At 36.2% G+C, this 18792-nt stretch overlaps 2 protein-coding genes across 2 annotated transcripts; one reads left to right on the top strand and one right to left on the bottom strand.

Annotated features, from left to right (window-relative positions):
* The first annotated feature begins 469 nt into the window (after positions 1 to 469).
* LOC125813082 (pentatricopeptide repeat-containing protein At5g56310-like) lies at positions 470 to 2400 on the top strand. The gene has a single exon (XM_049492572.1). The coding sequence runs from the start codon at positions 478 to 480 to the stop codon at positions 2176 to 2178; it is 1701 nt and encodes a 566-aa protein (XP_049348529.1). The 5' UTR covers positions 470 to 477; the 3' UTR covers positions 2179 to 2400.
* Positions 2401 to 6001: 3601 nt separating this feature from the next.
* On the bottom strand, positions 6002 to 18339 carry LOC125813086 (kinesin-like protein KIN-14T). The gene is made up of 11 exons (XM_049492577.1): positions 18313 to 18339; positions 18156 to 18270; positions 17885 to 18040; positions 15445 to 15551; positions 14797 to 14981; positions 14382 to 14543; positions 13337 to 13552; positions 13163 to 13200; positions 9388 to 9515; positions 6787 to 8155; positions 6002 to 6624 (listed from the first exon to the last, which is right to left on the bottom strand). Exons 1-11 carry the CDS (start codon positions 18337 to 18339, stop codon positions 6509 to 6511), a joined length of 2619 nt encoding a protein of 872 aa, XP_049348534.1. The 3' UTR covers positions 6002 to 6508.
* Between the last annotated feature and the right edge of the window lie 453 nt (positions 18340 to 18792).

Here is an 18792-nt window from a genome sequence, read left to right as displayed (position 1 = left end):
ATTCAAAGTTGAGTGACTTTCTAAGAAAAAAGAGCATAGTTGAGTGACTTTTGAATTAATATTCAAAATTGAATGATTTTGTGAGAGAAAAGTGCATAGTTTAGATAGTTTAGTGACCATATGATATATTAACTCCTGTAAAACGTGTTTTAGGGTAACGAACTGTAAAATATTATTGACAGTAATGTTTGATGCCTGTTTATTCCGTCAGTTTTTTTTTTGTCTTTTTGTCATTGAATATTTTTGAATAAAATAAAGCATAAAACGTTATTGTAAAACATATTTATATTAGTTTTGATTTTTTTTTAAAAACGTATTATTTTGATAAATTGATTTCAATGACTTATTTGGTAAAAAATTCCTTAAAAACGAGGAGGAGTATAAGTTCTTTGTACAAATATCACACCTATAATGCGTGACCCATTATTGACCTTCTTTGACAAGATAATTCTTGAGGACACACTTTCCAAGAAGCAAATGTTGCGGACATTTTGTAGGCCATCCTCTAAACTTGTTCATATTCTACTAAAACCCAACTCCAATCAATCCCATTACAACTACCACAAATCTAGTCTTCAACTACCAGACACATTTTTACCTTTGCTTAAAAGATGTTCCAACGAAAATCACCTTTATCAAACTCATGGCTTCATGGTACATCGTGCTTTAGATCAAGACAACTTTACTCTCAGCCAATTCTTCCACACATGTTCCGCCCTTGGCTTTGTCAGCTATGCATATTCAATTTTCACTTCCAACCCAAATCCAAACATATATCTTTACAATACTTTGATCAGTATTTTCTCTCGACAACAACATTTATCTAAGGATGCAATTTGCCTTTATAAACAAGCTCGAGCCATTGGCTTATATCATGATACTTACTCTATCCCTTTTGTGTTGAATGCTGTAACTTGTCTGATCACTTCTAGGCAAATTCATTGTGAAGCTATTTTAACTGGATTGAACAATGATGTACATGTAGCAACGTCCCTTGTACGGATGTATTCTTCTTTTGGGTGCATTTCTGATGCACGTAAAGTGTTTGATGAAATGCGTAACAAAGATGTGGGCTTGTGGAATGCCATGATAGCGGGTTATGTTAAGGCTCATGATATGGACACCGCCAAGTACCTGTTTGATAATATGCTGGAGAAGAATGTGGTTTCTTGGACTACCATCATTGCGGGGTACGCTCAGGGGAATCAGTTTTCTCAGGCTCTAGGTGTCTTCAGGAAAATGATGAGTGTGGAGGTTAGTGCCAAGCCTGATGAAGTAACCATGTTAGCTGCACTTTCAGCTTGTGCCCACTTGGGTGAGCATGAGTTGGGTGAATGGATCCATAGTTATATTATAAAACACAGGTTACGTAGAACTGTGTCTCTTAACAATACACTTATTGATATGTATGCAAAATCAGGCAATGTAAAGAAGGCAGTAGAATTGTTTGAGAGCATGGAAACTAGGAGTGTTGTTACTTGGTCAACAGTGATTTCTGCATTGGCTGTCAATGGATATGGAAGAGAAGCAATTAACATGTTTTCTCGGATGGAAATGGTTGGAATTAGGCCAAACAGTGTCACCTTTATAGCACTGTTATCTGCATGTTGCCATGCAGGACTCGTGGAGGAAGGCAGATTGTATTTTAAGACAATGGAAGAAAAACATGGTATTAGTCCTGACATCAGACACTATGGTTGCATGGTTGATCTTTTTGGGCGTGCTGGTTACCTCGATGAGGCTGCAAATATGGTTAAAATGATGCCGTTTAAAGCAAATGCAGCGATTTGGGGATCTCTTCTTGCTGCGGCCAGTAACCAAGGTCATGTTGAACTTGGGGAGCAAGCTCTGCTGCATCTAACTGAAGTCGAACCACATAATAGTGGGAATTATTCCCTTGTGTCCAATACATATGCTGCTCTTGGTAGGTGGAATGAAGCTAGGGTAGCAAGAAAGATCATGAGGGACACAGGAGTCCAAAAGTTGCCAGGCGGTAGCTTCATCAAAATGAAAGATAAAGTTTATTATTTCTATTCAGGAGACAGATCACATCCTCAATGTGAGAGAATATACAGAGTTCTGTCACACTTAAACAGGGCGTCAAAGACGGTACTGCATGAATATTGGGGATATGTAGAGCTGCTTGATGCTGATAACCCTCAAGAGGACCACTTATAAGACAAGGGGTAGGATTTTGCATAACCTGACTGATTGGTTCAAGGACCTTAAGCTTCAGAAAATAACTCAACTAACGTTGAGCAGCTTTAAGTTTACCTGCATGTAAAGTAAGTAGGACTTAAAAATAGCACAGTTTAAGATTCTTCATAGCACTTGACATTAGAAAAAACAGGATGCATTATGTAAATCAGATTAATACCATTATTCTTGCTTCTTCCGTTCGAGCCCCCACTTCGAATCTTCTATTGGTGACTGGTACCTAATTAACCAAGTTAGCTAGATTCACTAAGTTAGTGACAAATCATGCTTGAAGGTTACAGATTAGTTTTTTTTTTTTTTTTTTTTGAATTAAGTTCCAACTGGTTGTTGAATTTTCTTGGTTAGTGCTCTAGTTATCATTTTGATTAAAATGATATATAAACTACATTGCAATTTTCTGGCAAAAGTTCAAATTTCCCCCCTAAATATTAAGTTTCGACGCAAATACCCTAGCCATTATTCCTTTGTATTGTATTTGCTCCATTTCTCCAGCTTAGCAGATGGATCCTCATTGCTTTTCACCACTATCCACTTCCACTGACGCATGTAATTTAAGAGCCACTTCAGCGGACACAGTTTCTCACGAGTGAATGATGCCCATCTCTGCTTTTGCTTTGAATCTTTCACTGAAAAATCTCCCTGGAATGGAACTTTCCTTTGACAAATCCTCTAGTACAGCGCAAAGAACCCCAAGAATATTCATTACTTCAGCATTAATAGTAATCATTATGGCTCTTATCCCTCTTTACCACTCTTTTAATTGGTAACCCTCAGATTTAGTAGTCCATCCATCTGAACTATCACCTGTGTACCTTGTTGAGTAGCAGAAGATAAAGATTACAGACAGCCCAGTATATAGCAGAACCCTTAAAGTTACAACCAGAAATCACCATGATTAATGGTGAAATAGAGCCGCATCTTTTCCAGCAGTGAATCGATGGGTTTCTTAAAAGGGTTTTAACAAGGTTTTCACCGGAAGAATCCATGGAGTTTCGATGGGTCTGGAATGAATATTGAGTTTTTCAATGGTCATATTTGTGTAGTTGCAAATGCAGAAACTGATATCTTGAGATGTCCAAAGAAACCTAGGATTTTGTGAAGATTGGTTTGTAATTTTATTATTGCCAATACTTAGTCGAAATTTCTATTTTACTTTTATGGTTAAAGGTCATAGGAAGAATGATGTAAAAGTGTGATGTTTTGTGTCAATGATAATTCTAATCCAATAATAAGAATGCCGTCTTTCTTGGGAGTTAATCAGTTGGAAGCAGTTCGAAGCAATCTATGGTGCTTCGGAAATTTCCAATGAGAATCTGGTGACAGAAAACATAACTAACCTCAAGTAAAAATGAAACCTAGAATCTAAAAAGTCATTTAGTGCCCGCTTGGATTAACTTATTTTTGGGTGCTTTTGACTTTTAAGTACTTAAGCCCTAAAGCGAGGCTCAAAATGTGTTGAGCGCTTCGCCTCGCTTTATGAGCGCTTTAGTGTCGTCATCAAAGTTCTAAGACAAACTTTTCCTTGTCAATGAGACTCTTATGAAGAAGTGACACTAAACAATTGATATTTAATTTTATCATAAATTTTTTTCAATTTCTTTAGTATTGGGGAGAGGTGATTAGACAGGACTTGGCTCAGCTTCGCATTACCGAAGACATGACTCTAGATAGGAAAGCGTGGAGGTCACGTATTAAGGTTGTAGGTTAGTAGGGCTAGAGTGTTGTCCTCCCTTGCGAGAGTATGGGTTGTTAGCGTTGGTAGTAGTCCTTGCCTTACACTTGCAGTTCTTGTTTGTGTTACATATAGCCTTCTGGTTTTTATTGCGTTTCACTTCTCTCATTGTTTTATTGATGTTGCTGTCCCCTTGTTGATTATAACTATCTTTCTTATTGGATGTGATGTTTTACACAATGTTTTCCTCGCCTTTTACTTGGTTTTGATGTACTTGAGCTGAGGGTCTCTCGGAAACAGCCTCTCTACCTCTACGAGGTAGTGGCAGGGTCTGCGTACACTCCACCCTCCCCAGACCCCACCTAGTGGGATTTCACTGGGTATGTTGTTGTTGTTTGTTGTTTTTTTCAACTTCTTTGGTCATATATTTGTCATTCGTGTTTAGAATTATTAGTCTTGGACTAAACATACACATTTTATTTTTTTCTCCCTTTGCGCCTTTTTCATTAAAGCCCACGCTTTATTTGCGCTTTGCGCTTAAATCCCCCATTGACCTTAGAGCTTTTTTGCACTTTTCGCTTTTAATAACACTGTTTTTTTTTTTTTTTTTGAGGTGTTTGGAAAGATTATAAAGTACATTTAAGCTCCCACTTTTAGGCCAAAAAGTTTTAAAATAAGTCAAAAGTTGAAAGTAGGGTACCATCTACATGTGTTGTGAAAGGCAATCGCCTCATCGCCAATGGCGAGAGGTGAGGTGAGGCAAACCTTCATCGCCTATTAGCTTTGTGGCGAGGCGATCTTTAAAAGGCGATGCCATGGCGACAAAGGCAAGAGGCGATAAAGGCAACAAAGGCGTCATCTTTTATATTTTCTTAAAATAAAGCGACCAATTTAGGGTTTTAAAAGTCAAAAGGTAATTTTAGGATTTTCTTTCTAAATTTGCTCAGTTGCATTCATAGACTACAACTATGGCTCCAACCAGTCGACTCAACTAGACTTCTCCGGTGACCAACCGGACTTTTTCGGCGACTCCAAAGTCCAATCAATACATATTTCTTGTTTTCTCTTCTAGTTTCTTTTTCTTCTCTTCTTCAGATTTCTTTTTCCTCTTTTTCTTTTTCCTTCTTCTTTTTCAAACTTCAGAGTACTTCTACCTTGTTTTTTTCTCAGTGTTTTGACTTTTGTTCTTTTTTTTTTCATTCAAGTTCTAGACTTGTATGTACTATCTATTTTCAGTTTTTGAATTGAAATATTGGATAATTTGTTATTGCTATTGAGATTTGATTATTTATATATACAATTAAATATTTTAAATTTTGGTATTAATTGGCACCACACTTCAAAAAGGCGAGCGCCTCGCCTTATGGCGAGGCAGAACCTTGTCGCCTTTCGCCGTCCATAACACATCTACTTATGACTTTTAACTTTTGACTTATAAGTTACTTTTTATAAACCTATCCAAATAGGCCCTTAGTGCACTACAGAAAGGGGTAAAATGCAGCATGCCATATCAGCACACTGTGTTTAATATGCACACATTGACTGAGGCTGAAGTGTCTACTAGGTGGAATACTTCAGTTGAGGTGTCTACGTGAAAAGAGATGACAACTTTAAGGGGCTGTCTATGTATTTGTCCATTAAAGGAGTGAGCTTCCCATTTTCAACCTTCTCAGTTTTTGGGTATGGTCAGGAACAAGTCATTGGCACTTCTCAGTGACTCAGGTTGAACAAACCAAATTCAGTCCTTGATATGTCTCTTGGCCCAGGCACTATTTTCTTATCTGCAATTCTTGTTACTTTTGCTTAAATTTTTCGTATACACAACTTGCTGATCTCTGTTAATTACTGCTTCTGCACTGTTATAGTTTACCTTAATTTCATGAAACTCTAGTTTGCATTATCTAGTTGGATGCACATAGCTTGTTGTTGAATGCATAATTTAAGGTTAATAGAAGATTTGGTCTACCTTAGGCTAGATTTCTTTTCGAGATTTAGGTGAAATTCATGTAAGGGTCAACCAGTTTTGTTTTCCACATGCACCTGGTAGTTATGCAGCTCCAGCTTTGATAATATTAGCAAACTAGAACTATCTTACAGAATAAGGGTGTATACGTTACATCTGGGTAACGACGAGGGGTTTTTGTTGCCAACTTCTAATGGAGGTATAATATAACAAAAGTAACTAGTTGAGGGACTAATTAGGACTTTTTTCCTTTCTTTTTGGTATCTTACGATACTTAGGAATACTTAAACAAAATTGTAAGGTGCATCTCGGACAACATTTAACGTTCTAAAGAGTTGAATTTACTGTTTAACTCATAGGATTAAATATTTGGTACATGTACATATGGTGACCTTTCACCCTGATTGGGAGAGTCATGAGATGGCACTTAAAAGAACCACCACTACACATGTTGAGCCCTTGTTCCCTTCCATATGTAATTCCTGCATTATCAACAATTTGAGCTTGGGAATGAGATTATAAACTCTCACGGTTGCCTAGCAGCCAATGAACATCTATCTTTATCTCTTGGATAAAGTACTACATCACTTGGTACCTAGTTTTTGAAAGGAAAACTCCAAATGTGCATCATGTCTGGCATGTCATAGGCCAGTTGTTTAGAGAGTCAAAGCATAGAAGAAGTCATGCCCAAGACCTAGGCTTGCAAATCCCAATGCGACAAGAGCACTGCTATATAAGATGTGTACTTTTGGTTTCAAAAGACTAAGGATCCCTGTGAAGATGCAATTTGAAAGATTCATAAGAAAGTGAACATAGACTTAGTTTATGCTGAAGATAAAAACAAAAGAAGGCAATGTCTCCTTTTTCTTGTTTATAGCAAAAAGACTTATACTGACTCGTTGAACAAGTAAAGATGGTTTCTCAAAAATTTTACCTCCAGTTCTGGTGTTGTCTAGTGATTTGGGAACAAGGTAATAGTCCATTTGATTTGATTTGCAAATGGACAAAGCGCTGGGAGATCTTAAGTCATAGTGGCAGGGCTTTGTTCCTTCGCTAACACATCGAGGGACATGCATATTCTCTAAGTTACTCTCTTCCATATCATGCATTTCTTCATAGTTTGGTTTCTTCTTTGAGCTAGAGGGACTCCCTATCAGGCCTATGCTAAGGCTGTTGACCGTAGATGCTGAGATATTATATGTCTCTTGATATGCAATGTCTGGCATGATCAGTTTAAGATCATTCAAATCAGCAGGTCCACTAAAGCTTCTGCATTCACTAACCTCAATTGTTGAATCGAGTACTTGACCTTGTGTTCCATTCAGAGTTATTGCATCAATATTGCAGGCTGAACATGCAGAATATGACTTCTCATAAGCGATAAAGTGCTTCAAAACTACATGAGACACATTAACTTCTTCTTCTAACTCGGAGCTCAAATGATTCTCCATATCAACTGATTTTGCATCTCTATGCTTCGTGTTTCTTGTTCTCAACCCCTTGCCTGGGACCTTTTCATCATGTAAATCTGCCACAATTCTGTCCCTGACCGTTGCTTTATTCTCTGGAATTGGTATCGCAAGAATTCTTTTGTTCTTATGAGTGGAACTGTTTATATTTGATGCACATTTGTGCAGTTGAAGCCAATTATCAACCTTTGAGTGGTTTTGGGTTGATACTCTTTCCATTGTATTTGCATGGTTCTTTTTGCTGAGTCTCAAATTAAACTTTTTGTGTATTGAATCTCTTTCTGATAGATGTTGTTTTGTAAAACCTGCCACCTTAGTGTCACTATCAGATGTGTCTTCGCTGAATTCTGTCTCATTACCCGCACTGAATTTTGTAGTTGGACTGATAAGGCAGCTAGTTCTGGAAACACTGCTCTCTGAGTAGCATTCTGATGTTCCTTCTATAGGGAAATCCACAGACTTGGCACAGTGAGTGGATCCTTTCCCTTTTCTAGGAGGAAGCGAGGATCTACTTTTTAAGGCTTGGGATTCTTCTCCAGCATTTCCTGGTTTACTTCGGCTACAAACAGTAGGCCTCATGAATCTGGGGAAGTCTGCTAAAGGGGTACATGTGACACTATCTTTTTGAAATATCATGTTAGACCATAACCCTTCAATGCATACATCTGAGAGATCCACTAGTTCAGTTAAAGAGGGTGGCGATATTATTGTAAGCTTTCCTAGTTTCTCATTCAGCTTCTTGATTTCCTGTGTGACATCATTGCGGTTGTACTCAATTTGGTTCATCTTCTGCAGCAGATTATTTATTGCAACTTCCTTTTCTGCCTTAACTTCCTGTAATTGAACATGTCTTTGTAAAAAATAGAGAAGCAGTGATGGGAGAGCAGGAAGTGTTTGCATCAGGATTCCGAGGTAAGACAGCCAATTCCTTATCTTTTAGATGAACAAGCCGTTAAATGTTAATTATGTATTCATAATGGCATATCATGTATAAAGAGTTAATCATTTATGCATATCAGGAAATTCCTCTTGTGCTCGGGTCATGAGCGTGTATATTTTTCTACTTTCCTGCTTGAAGCTTAGAACATCATTATGGCAAAAAAATAAAGAAATTCAAAATTTCTTTAACTGAATTGTTGTTGTATAATCACTAACTTTTTTTTTGTTTGAGAATGGCAACATATTATTCATTAGCACAAAGATTGTTAAATTATCTCTAGTTTTAATCATCTCCCTATTTCTCCGTAAAAGGCTTTGTCTTAATAACTTCAACTTGTTAGGACCATATACATGCCTAATGGTTTTTCCTTGCATGTTTATGTAACACTTTTGAATCATGTAGGTCCGTCCGATCTAGAAGCTGAGGCTATTAGTGAGACTGCAACTTAACTTTCATACAAGTTAAATACCTAGTCAAAGCGCCTTCAGTTCAACTTTAACTTCGGTATCTCTCATTTCAACTAACATTAGCTCCTAACCATCTGTTTCCTAATGGGCTGTTCAATTCCTGTTAAATTTATCTTCTCACCTTACTCAAATGTTCTATAGGCCTTAGGGTCTTAGAAAAATAACTTAGTCCAGAAAAAAGGGGTGTACTGAAAACATAAAATGATCAAATAAGCATCTTCCCTGTGTAGCAGTTTCAGTATTAGATCAGGTGGAGCCAAATGTACTCACAGTATGCATATGGATTATGAAGATGTTAGTCTACTCACTTCCGTGGTTGAAATTTGAATCGGTAAAAGATCTTATTTGTATCGATGACTCCATGCCATTAATAATGGCCGATATTTCACATTCCTACTAGGTTGTTTGTGGTTGTGATTTCAGCAAGTATTTTTGTATTGAAGTTGATGTACACCATATTGGAATTTTCCAGTACTTTTGGACAATCAGGACAACACATTGAACTAGTTATAACCAATCAATTACATGACAAGAAATGAAAACAGATATGTTGTGTGTCATTCTCAAAAAAAAAAAAGATATATGTTGTATGTCATAATAATGTAAGTAGTTGCATGATTTCCAAGTACTAGGCTCAGTTGATTGTTTCAGTGACTTACTGTTGATTCTTCATTTCTTAATTGAACCCGTTTGGCTCGTGTTGCAAAATTTAATGTACACAATGTCTCGCACAAATCTTCTTCATGGGGACTAACATGAACCAGCATTAATGTTTTGGAATCATCACCTGGATATTAAGAAAGCACATGAAATTCTGGCATTAGTTGTGTGACTATACTAAAAAGGAGTGAAGAAAATGTGATCTACTTGTCTAGATTTTGCATGTTAAGTGATAAATGGGAAGTGTCTGTCATTATTGGTGTGAATATACTAAAAAGGAGTGAAGAAAATGTGACATTTTCTACTAGTCTAGATTTTGCATGTTAAGTGATAAATGGAAAGTGTCCATGAGAATGTGACTCCCTTCTTAGGCTCATGCTACTGGTTTCTGCTTCTAATATGCAAAGAAGACCAACAAGAACATATGTAGACATATGTAGGTATAAGCATTTCAATCTCTCCGTCCTCCAAGATTGAACGTTGAGTTTTCCACTTAGCTCTTTGCCATCCTACGAGCTGCACTTACAGCAAGGTTAGACTGAGAAAAGGTATGGTTTTACAATTTTTTTGATTGAATCGGTTATGTGGTAGAGGATGGTATTGCATACCAAGCCTATGTTTAATCCTAGTATTTTAATCCACATTGTGGAATTCCTTAAGCTCGCTAAAAGTCTAAAACAGCTGGAAAAAAATGTAAATCACTGAAAGTGTTCAGTTATCGCTCTCCTTTGTCCCATTTCTAAGTCATTCTCAGCACCTTAGTTCTTTCCTTTTCTCTCACCATCTAGGAAAATGATGTCCACAAGAAAGGCCAGGAGATCGATTAAACAACTCCCATAAAGTAAGTCTTAGTTGTACTACCTAAGTTACGCTAGACGTATGAAGAAGTCTAATTGTGAATATTTGCAGACTCTTTGATGTGCTTTACTTCAGAGCATGATGTCGTTCTTATTTCAGTCCGTGAATGCAGGGTATTGTATGACTCTAGCTATAGGTCAGAGCTTCTATTGTGCTGCTTCAGATATCGATGGTGAAGAAGCTCGAACTAAAGTAGGTCTTCTGTTTCAGTTTGACATTCATTAAGCAGCTTAATTAAATGTAAAATCTATTTACATTTTTCCACTCCTCCAGTAGCATATTCAAACTCACTTCATTTGAATTCTTCGCTTTCCTTCACTTCAGCATACGATCCACTCAAGTATGCCTCTCTGTTTGCCATCAAAGTTTTTTGTACTTCCTTTTTTTTTTTTTGTAATTTAATGTTAAGTTTCTACCATAAGCATCACTGGATGTGGGACCAGCAATTTAATTTGTCAATGAAGAATTTGAACGAAAATGTTATATTACCTTTCATTGGGAGGTAGAGTCACTTTAATAAACTCTGTGCTAGATTCCTTACCAACTTATGTGATGTCCCTTTTTCCTATACCTGGTGAGGTGGTCAAAATTCTAGATGCTTTGAGAAGGAATTTCCTCTGGCAAGGAAATAAAAGTGAGAGCAGTTTCAATTTAGTAAAGTGGGCAGAAGTTCAACAAGGGAGGAATTATGGGGTCTGGGAGTAAGGAAGCTCATGTTACATAACAAAAGTCTGCTAAGCAAGTGGCTATGGAGGTACAACCAAGAGGAGCATGCACTATGGAAAAAGGTTATACAACACAAATTCAGCCAAGAAGGGGAATGGTGTTCAAATGAAGTAACAACCACTTATGGAGTGGGAGTTTGGAGGACTATCAGAAGCTTTTGGCCGACTCTATAAGTTAATACAAAAGTTAAAGTTGGGAGGGGGGATAAGGTTTTATTCTGGAAAGAAGACTGGATTGGTCAAGGATCTCTTCAAAGTTTGTTTCCTGGACTTTATTCTATCAGTATGCATCCGGATAGCAAAATCAGTGAGATATGGTCTCAACAAGGGTGGAATTTGGTATTTAGAAGGTTGTTAAATGACTGGGAGATAGAAGGGGTAATTGAACTACTGAATATGATAGAAGGCTTTCCAGGCACTAACTTGTAAACAGACAGTCTATTATGGACACAACACCCAGATGGAAGATTCTCTGTCAACTGATTGTACAAGTGGGGTCTATCAGTAACTGGAGGAAGGAAAACAGGACCATGGAGTGCTGTTTGGAAGAGTGTGGCTCCCACTAAAGTGAAGTGTTTTGTTTGGCTGGTAGCTAGGAGAGCCTGTTTGACGCATGAAGCATTACAGAAAAGGTGATGCAATCCAGATTGCCTCAAAGCTATCCATTCAGAACTTCAATGCTTTGATGGAGTGTTCACAAGGATGGAGGCTGTTGAGCATGTATGGATGACGAGGAGGGAGTTTCATGCCTTGCATGGTAACATATGCTCCTTGAAGGAGCTCCCAGTTGGGCAACACCATGCTTCGATGATAGCTTGGAGCGTGGGAGGCCTAACGAAGTGAGGAGGAGCAAGTGAAGAATGTGCTCCATTCGGGGAGCATGGAGGACATTCGGCGACTCGCCAAAACCCTTTGGCGAGGGTTCCAGGATCGCCCAATGGCCCAATGAGTTGCAAGAGAAGGCTGCCCATTCGGTGAGCATGGAGAGCATTCGGCGCATCGCCCAATGGACCCCAAGACCGCCAAAAGTTACAACAAGCCATCAAGGGAGGAGCCAAGGTGAAGTGCACATCACTGACCAGTCGGCGACTCGCCAAGAGGATTGGGTGAGCCCGACTTAGCTCGCCCATTGGTCCATTTCGGGTCACTTTTGGGCCCATCTATGTAATAATGCCTAAAACTATAAATAGTCCTTTAGGGGTTCATTTTAGAGTTAGATTGATTTTGAATATGGTGGTTATAAACCTGAAACTCCTTGTGTGAGTGTTTGAAAGCTTGGTATAAGCTTTTGTTGAACCTTGTTAGAAACTTTGGTTGCTTGGGATATCGATTCCCTTGAGGTCATCATAAGAGTTAGGTGCTTCTTGTTGGATCAACGAATTGAGGTCTTTGGGTTTAATATACCCTTAGGTTGCTCTTTGTTTTCTCTTTTTGTGTCTATCTATTTATCTTACTTTCTTGTATTTTCGATTTCCGCTGTTGTTTGTGATTCCTCTTGTGAGAATTACATCAAAAGGGGCATCAACATAGCCTCTAGATGCTTACTATGCAAAGAGGCACTGGAAACCAACAAACACTTATTTTTGCATTGCAAAGTAACAACACAAGTATGGGCTTTATTCTTCAATTTAGCGAGCCTAAACTGTATGCAGAACACACAACAGATTTATTGAGTTGTTGGATCAGAAGGGGGGGACAGCAAGAGTCAAAAGAAGTGGTGGAGGACAGTATCTGCTTGTATCTGGTGGAATATTTGGAAGGAAAGGAATTATTTTTGAAGGAAAAGAATGCTCAATACAGAAGATTAAATGGAAAGTAATTCCTTAGGTTTTTGGTGTAAAGAACAAAATATAGAAGAGGAAATCCAATTAGTTGATTTCGTAGGTTCTTTGTACGTATTTCTGTTTCTTTTTTCTTCTTCTTTTTCTCTCTTCTCTGTTAATACTTTTGGAGGTGGCCAGCATAGCCCTTAATGCTGAGGAATACAAGCTACCCGTTTCAAAAAAATAAAAATAAAAATATCTTTTACTTGAAGAAACTAATGTGTAACAGTGTAAGGTAGTGTACCCATTTCAGTTTCATCTTTAATCCCAACTTGCAGAACATGATATTTAACATGCAAATAAACGTAGGCTCTAAGCATAGGTCAAACAGTGTGACATATAAACATTCAGCTAAGATGCATGCTTACCTAGGGAATCTTTAAGAACTTGCGTCAGCTTGCTATTCCTGTCAGCAGTAAACATTAGGATCAGGATCAGCTTTGAGTTAATGGTGAAACTTCTATAATTATTTGTCTTGGATTCTCATCCACTTGATTCCTTGAGTCAGGTACTGGTATCTAATGCCATATTTGTTGAGTTACCTGTAAGGTATGTGGCGCTTTTTACTTTGGAGGGCATGGATGACATCTCCAAGGGAAGAAAGTGAGAGATTAATTGCTTTTCCCTCTTCAAATCTTCTCCCCAGTGCTTTTGTTTTTAGGACACGTTCACTTCCTCCAAGGTCGACCAGCCACAGTTTGTTTGTTAACCTTCTCCGTTTACTAGCACTAACGCTGGAAATTGATATGCGAATCATGCTGTATGGAGCAGACAGGGAATTTGTTTAGAGTTTCGACACCTTTGAGATCTGTGATCTATATTGTTCAAAATTATGCTTCAAAACCTGGAACAAATTCTAGATAGCTACATAGACATCTCTTTATTACGTTCGTGTTTCTAATCATAGTTGTTGAATTAGGTCTTGGGCCTAATTCACACTCCAAAAACTAGCTCAAAGGGAGGATTATTGTCCAAGTCTTATTAGGAGTCCACCCATCTCAATAACCATCAATGTGAGACTTTTTGTCATTCTTCAATACCCTACCTCACGCCCAATGCTTAGCATTTGGTGTGTGGACAATTTTAATTTCGAGGGCCCAACATTGGGTGAGACAAGTCCTGCTCTGGTAGCATGTAAAATTAGGTCTATAGAACTGATTATTGCCACCTAGTGCAGTTTGAGAATTTATAACTGAATGGCAAGCATTGTGGAGAATTAGTTTAAAAATTTCTGATGTACAAGAATAAGAGAACAAAACATATAATCCTCCTCCCTTCGAGCTAGTTTTTGGGGTGTGAGTTAGGCCCAAGACATAATTCAATATGATAGAGTAGACAGAGATCCTGTGACCGAATCTCACCGCCACCCATATCAAAAAGAATTTTCACGTGCTTGACCCATTAAAAAGAATCAGACTTGCACGTGAGCGAGCGTGTTGAGAATACAATTAAATAATAAATGTGTGCTCTCTCTAATAGCTTAAACTTTTAGATGAGATAGTTGCACACTTCAACAATAGTCATTTAGCTGGACTTGATAAAAGTTAAAAACCTTTCTACTTATGTATAAAAAATGAATTGATTTACCAATGAGATCTGCTTGATGTTCGGTTGGAATTTGTGGAAGCAGTGGATCTGAAACCACATCCTAACTTGTACAGTCTCATGGCTTGGTTCATGTCATTTACTTGGATGGTCACAAGGTTTTCAATCTCGGTTTCTCCATTGGGATGTGTTTGTATTGAAAGACTACATGCAAAAATTATGATTTACATGAGAAAGTAGCTAACCTCGTCCAGAAAGTAGGAAGTGGACCAGAATTAAGTATTGATCGTAAAGTAGACTAGGTTCATTTGACAGGAATAGCAAGTTGACACAAGAACTTGAATCAGCTTGCTATTCCTGTTAGCAATAAACACTAGGAACAGTGGCTTACAGTGTCAGTAAAGCATGCAAGCTGTGCAATCAAACAACAAATTAACAAGTTAGTTCTGTGACCTACCATGGTGGTAAAGGGAAGATTGACTTTGTAGTCTGACTATGTGGGGTGAGGAGATCTTTTAAATAGCCCATGTATATCTCCAGCATACTAAAACTGAAGAGGAATGCATGGTTACTGTCCGCAGCGTGCTTAAAAAGTGCCTCAATCGCACGGGGCACAACCCCTGGAAACTCCTCTGTGCCTTCCTGGTTGGTATAGTTACCGAAAACATTGTACTTAGATAATGCAACAAAATACTTTCCAAAATTTTATCTCTAGGTATCCACCTGCTAATTTTTCTGGCCAGTTCTCATTTAACTCTGTGCTTTAAGTTGAGTAATCCTAAGAAACGGTTTGTGTATTCAATTTGGTTGTATTATAATGTATGAGTTGTTTGTGTGGTGAATAATAAATAGTTCATAGAGATTGTTATGCAGTGAATACTAATGCAGAATTTCTTGTTTACCTAAGTTTTTGGCATTCTTGTTTGTAGATGCTCTGATTGATGTATCATATTCCACACTCTATATGGTTTAAAGTAATATAACATTTGGTTTCTGAAATTAAACTCCGTAACTTAAGATTATATTCTGAAAACCAAACATGGTATAAGTAATACATTTTTGATAAGATATTTTGGTTTGGTTGTTAAAACAGTAGGATGTGTACCATTGTGAATGTTTTCCCTGTGCCCGTCTGTCCATAAGCAAATATGCAGGCGTTATAGCCATCCAGTGCGGACTTGATAATTGGTTCTATTTCTGAAAACACCTCACCTGCCATAGGAAACCAACAATCAGGTTTGCATAATGAACCAGAGAAGCTATTTGCATTTTGTGTTAGTTGCGATATTCAGTTTCTTTAATCATCAGTATTGAAGAAATTATGACACCTTGTCTATGTCCTGGATTGGTTCGTTAAATTGAAAACAATATTTCATTTTTCTTTTCCACGGAGAATTGAGTACTAGCTCACTAATAATATAGCTAAATGAAGAATTTATTTTTAACAATTAAGAGCACTTGTCCCCAACTTTAAATGAAGGAAAAAACTGTCTTATTCTAGGAATGTTCATCCCTTTAATGTAAAATAAAATAAAATAAAAATCCCTTTAATGTCATGATTGAAAAGGATGCTAAGGAAGAGTCAAACAATACCATCCAAGTAATTTTAGGAGTCTTCATCCCTTTTTTTTTATATAATATTTTTGTATCTGTAATCTATTAAACTAGTAGATTATTTGCATTTTGGGGTTTCTTTTATCTGCAGCATACACGTTTACCTTCAATATAAGTTCATTGACTTTTTAAGTGTGATTTTGCTTTTGTCCTTAACTTAATTGTGTGATTTGTTTTTTGTGCTTTGTGTGATTTTGAGATTCTAACCTTAATTTTAGTTTTAATTGGCTCGAATTCTTAAATTGTCATAATTTATGTTCCTAGGATTTGTGATCTCACCCAGAAGAACGTAGATGAGACTAAAAGTTTCGTCACTATTTTGATTTTCAAATTTTCTATCAAAATTATTTTGTTAATCAGAGAAATAGAAAGACAGTGAGGATTGTCAGTAACAGCATCCTCATAAAAAAAATATTGCCTCTAATATGGAGGAAACAAAATTGATTTAAGCACGGATAAAATCAAAACGCATTCTCAAATACAGTTTAGCTTTTTAATAGTGGCAGTATTTGTTTGAAAATTTCGGTGGTTATAGTGAGGTGTTATGGGGTGTTCACGGGTCGGTTTGGATCGGTTATTGGTCAAAATCAAAATCAAATCAACTTAATCGGTTTTAAAATTATCAAAACCAACCAAACCAAATATAATATACATTTATCGGTTTGCTGGTTATCGGTTTCAGTTTGGTTTGGTTCGGTTATTAACCATACACAAAATAAAAGAAACAATTCATTCAAAATATGAAAAAAGTGACAACAATCCATTCAAAACAAAAAATAGTTAGAAAATTACTGAACTTTCGATTTTTGAATTTACTATCAATAAAACTTTAAAATTCACTATATTGGCCTAGAAGGAAGAGACCATAACATTTTCAGTCCCACAAAGATTGTCATAGACACTCATATGCATGAAATCAATAACATAAATGTTTTCACCTTTGGGATTCTTGCTTTCAATAAGTAAAGTATAAAGAAATTTTAATGAAAACATATATAAGATCTTTAAAATTGTTTTAAAAAATAATATATCAAGTATGTTTATTAATAAATTATATGTATATAATTCATCGGTTCGGTTCAGTTATTTCTTCATTTTTTTCGAATAAAACCATAACCAAACCAAATACTACCGGTTTTCAAAAATCTAAAACCAAATCAAACCAAACCCAAATAAAATCGGTTTTATTTTATCGGTTTGATTTGGTTTTTCGGTTTGGATCAGTTTTTATCCAATCCGTGAACACCCCTATGTATACTGATATTTGATGTTTAGATGTCATTTAGCTAATTGTATAAACAAAAGAATAGTTTAATGATTTTGTGTACAAAGAAAATAAAATTATTAACCAATTTAACAAAAAAAATAGAAAGCGTATGAATGTAAAAAAGGGAAATACTACTAATGGAAATCATTTAAACAAAATATTTTCCTTTTATATATTCGTAACATGAAATTTATTATGTGTATGACATTAATGATGATTATGATAAATATTTTAATATTCTATTGCTATACAAAATATTATCATACAAATATTTGAAGAGGATTGTTAAATATAGGAGTAATTTTACAAAGAGCATATTGCTAAAATAAATGGTGTTATTTTTAAAAATAAATTAAAAAATGGGTTGAGAGAGAATCAGACACTAAGTAGTATATGCATAATTAAGTAAATTTTCTATTACAAAAAAAAGAAATATAACTTTATAAGGTAGTTTTGTATAATTAAATGACAATTTATTTAGTAATGAACTCTATATAGTTGCTACAGAGAATGTTTTATTTTAAAATAAAAATGATTTATATTACCGAAGTAGGAGGTGGTAAATTAAAAAAAGATGTAACGAAAGAAAGTATGGTGATGGAACAATCGAATTGAGAAAGAGGTTTCAGTTTTAGTTGATATAAATGTAATTAAAAGAGAGTACCTTGTGAGGAAGAAGGATGGAAAACCTTGTCAAAGCTATAAATTTTGGACTTGTTGTCAACCAAATTTATGATCATTTCATTTGAATCCAAAGCTTCAACTGACTTTTGATTGCCAATGATTATGGGTCTTATCCGACAAAATACTCGAATATTACCTGAAACACTAGTGTTTTTTTCTAAATGTAACTTTTAAAGTATAAAACTGCGATACGAAATGATCATAATAATTTGTTATCCTGCATTTGAAATTTGAATGAACAAGTGACTAACCTTTCAAGTCGAAGAGGTCATTAAGAAGCTTCCTCCTCTGTACGTTAAGTTTCTTAATGCAATCATATAATACTTCAACTTCACCTGATATGCATGTGATGTATATGAGATAAATCTACACAGCCAAAATCTAGAATTGATCCATCCATGAATTTACCTTTAATGTTTGAAATGGCAGCCTCATTATTACTCTTTTCATATATCTTATTGTCATCTGGTAGTTGTTGTGATTGCGGGGCCTTCATTATTCCACGAACTGAATCGATCCACTTACAAGTTAGGTGTGTTTTCATTCCCATCAGAGAAGAATGAATTGATTCATTAAGAGATCTCTCATTATTACCATCTTCCAACTTAAATAATATATGCTCTTTAATTGGCCATCATAGGAACACCCTTTACACAAATAATTCTATGGATTCATAATTAATGTCATCTTCATCAAGACACTACATTTATTTTCAGGTGTCAATAATACACATGTTTGGATTTTGGCTTCTTGACAAAAAAGACATTACTCAAATGTATGATTGACCAAGAGAGAAATAATTCACAAAACATAGTAAATGTTACTCCTGTTTCATTTTATATAATAGTTTGATTTCACACCAAGTTTAAAAAAGAAAGAAAAACTTTT

This window comes from Solanum verrucosum, unplaced genomic scaffold (assembly GCF_900185275.1).
Source record: "Solanum verrucosum unplaced genomic scaffold, falcon-dt-bn FXZP01000256.1, whole genome shotgun sequence".
Lineage (NCBI taxonomy): Eukaryota > Viridiplantae > Streptophyta > Magnoliopsida > Solanales > Solanaceae > Solanum > Solanum verrucosum.
Note: the sequence above shows the minus strand (reverse complement) of the source record. Positions and strands in the feature narration are given on the sequence as shown.

What these genes read in the sequence shown, in the direction of transcription:
- LOC125813082 (XM_049492572.1), top strand. Translation starts at nt 478, where the DNA reads ATGTTGCGGACATTTTGTAGGCCATCCTCTAAACTTGTTCATATTCTA.
- LOC125813086 (XM_049492577.1), bottom strand. Translation starts at nt 18,339, where the DNA reads ATGAGGCTGCCATTTCAAACATTAAAG. An exon ending in ATCTTCCCTTTACCACCATG is followed by an intron (nt 14,544 to 14,796) that starts GTAGGTCACAGA and finishes TTTTGCATGTAG; the next exon opens with TCTTTCAATACAAACACATC. An exon ending in ACATCAAGCAGATCTCATTG is followed by an intron (nt 13,553 to 14,381) that starts GTAAATCAATTC and finishes TGCTCCATACAG; the next exon opens with CATGATTCGCATATCAATTT.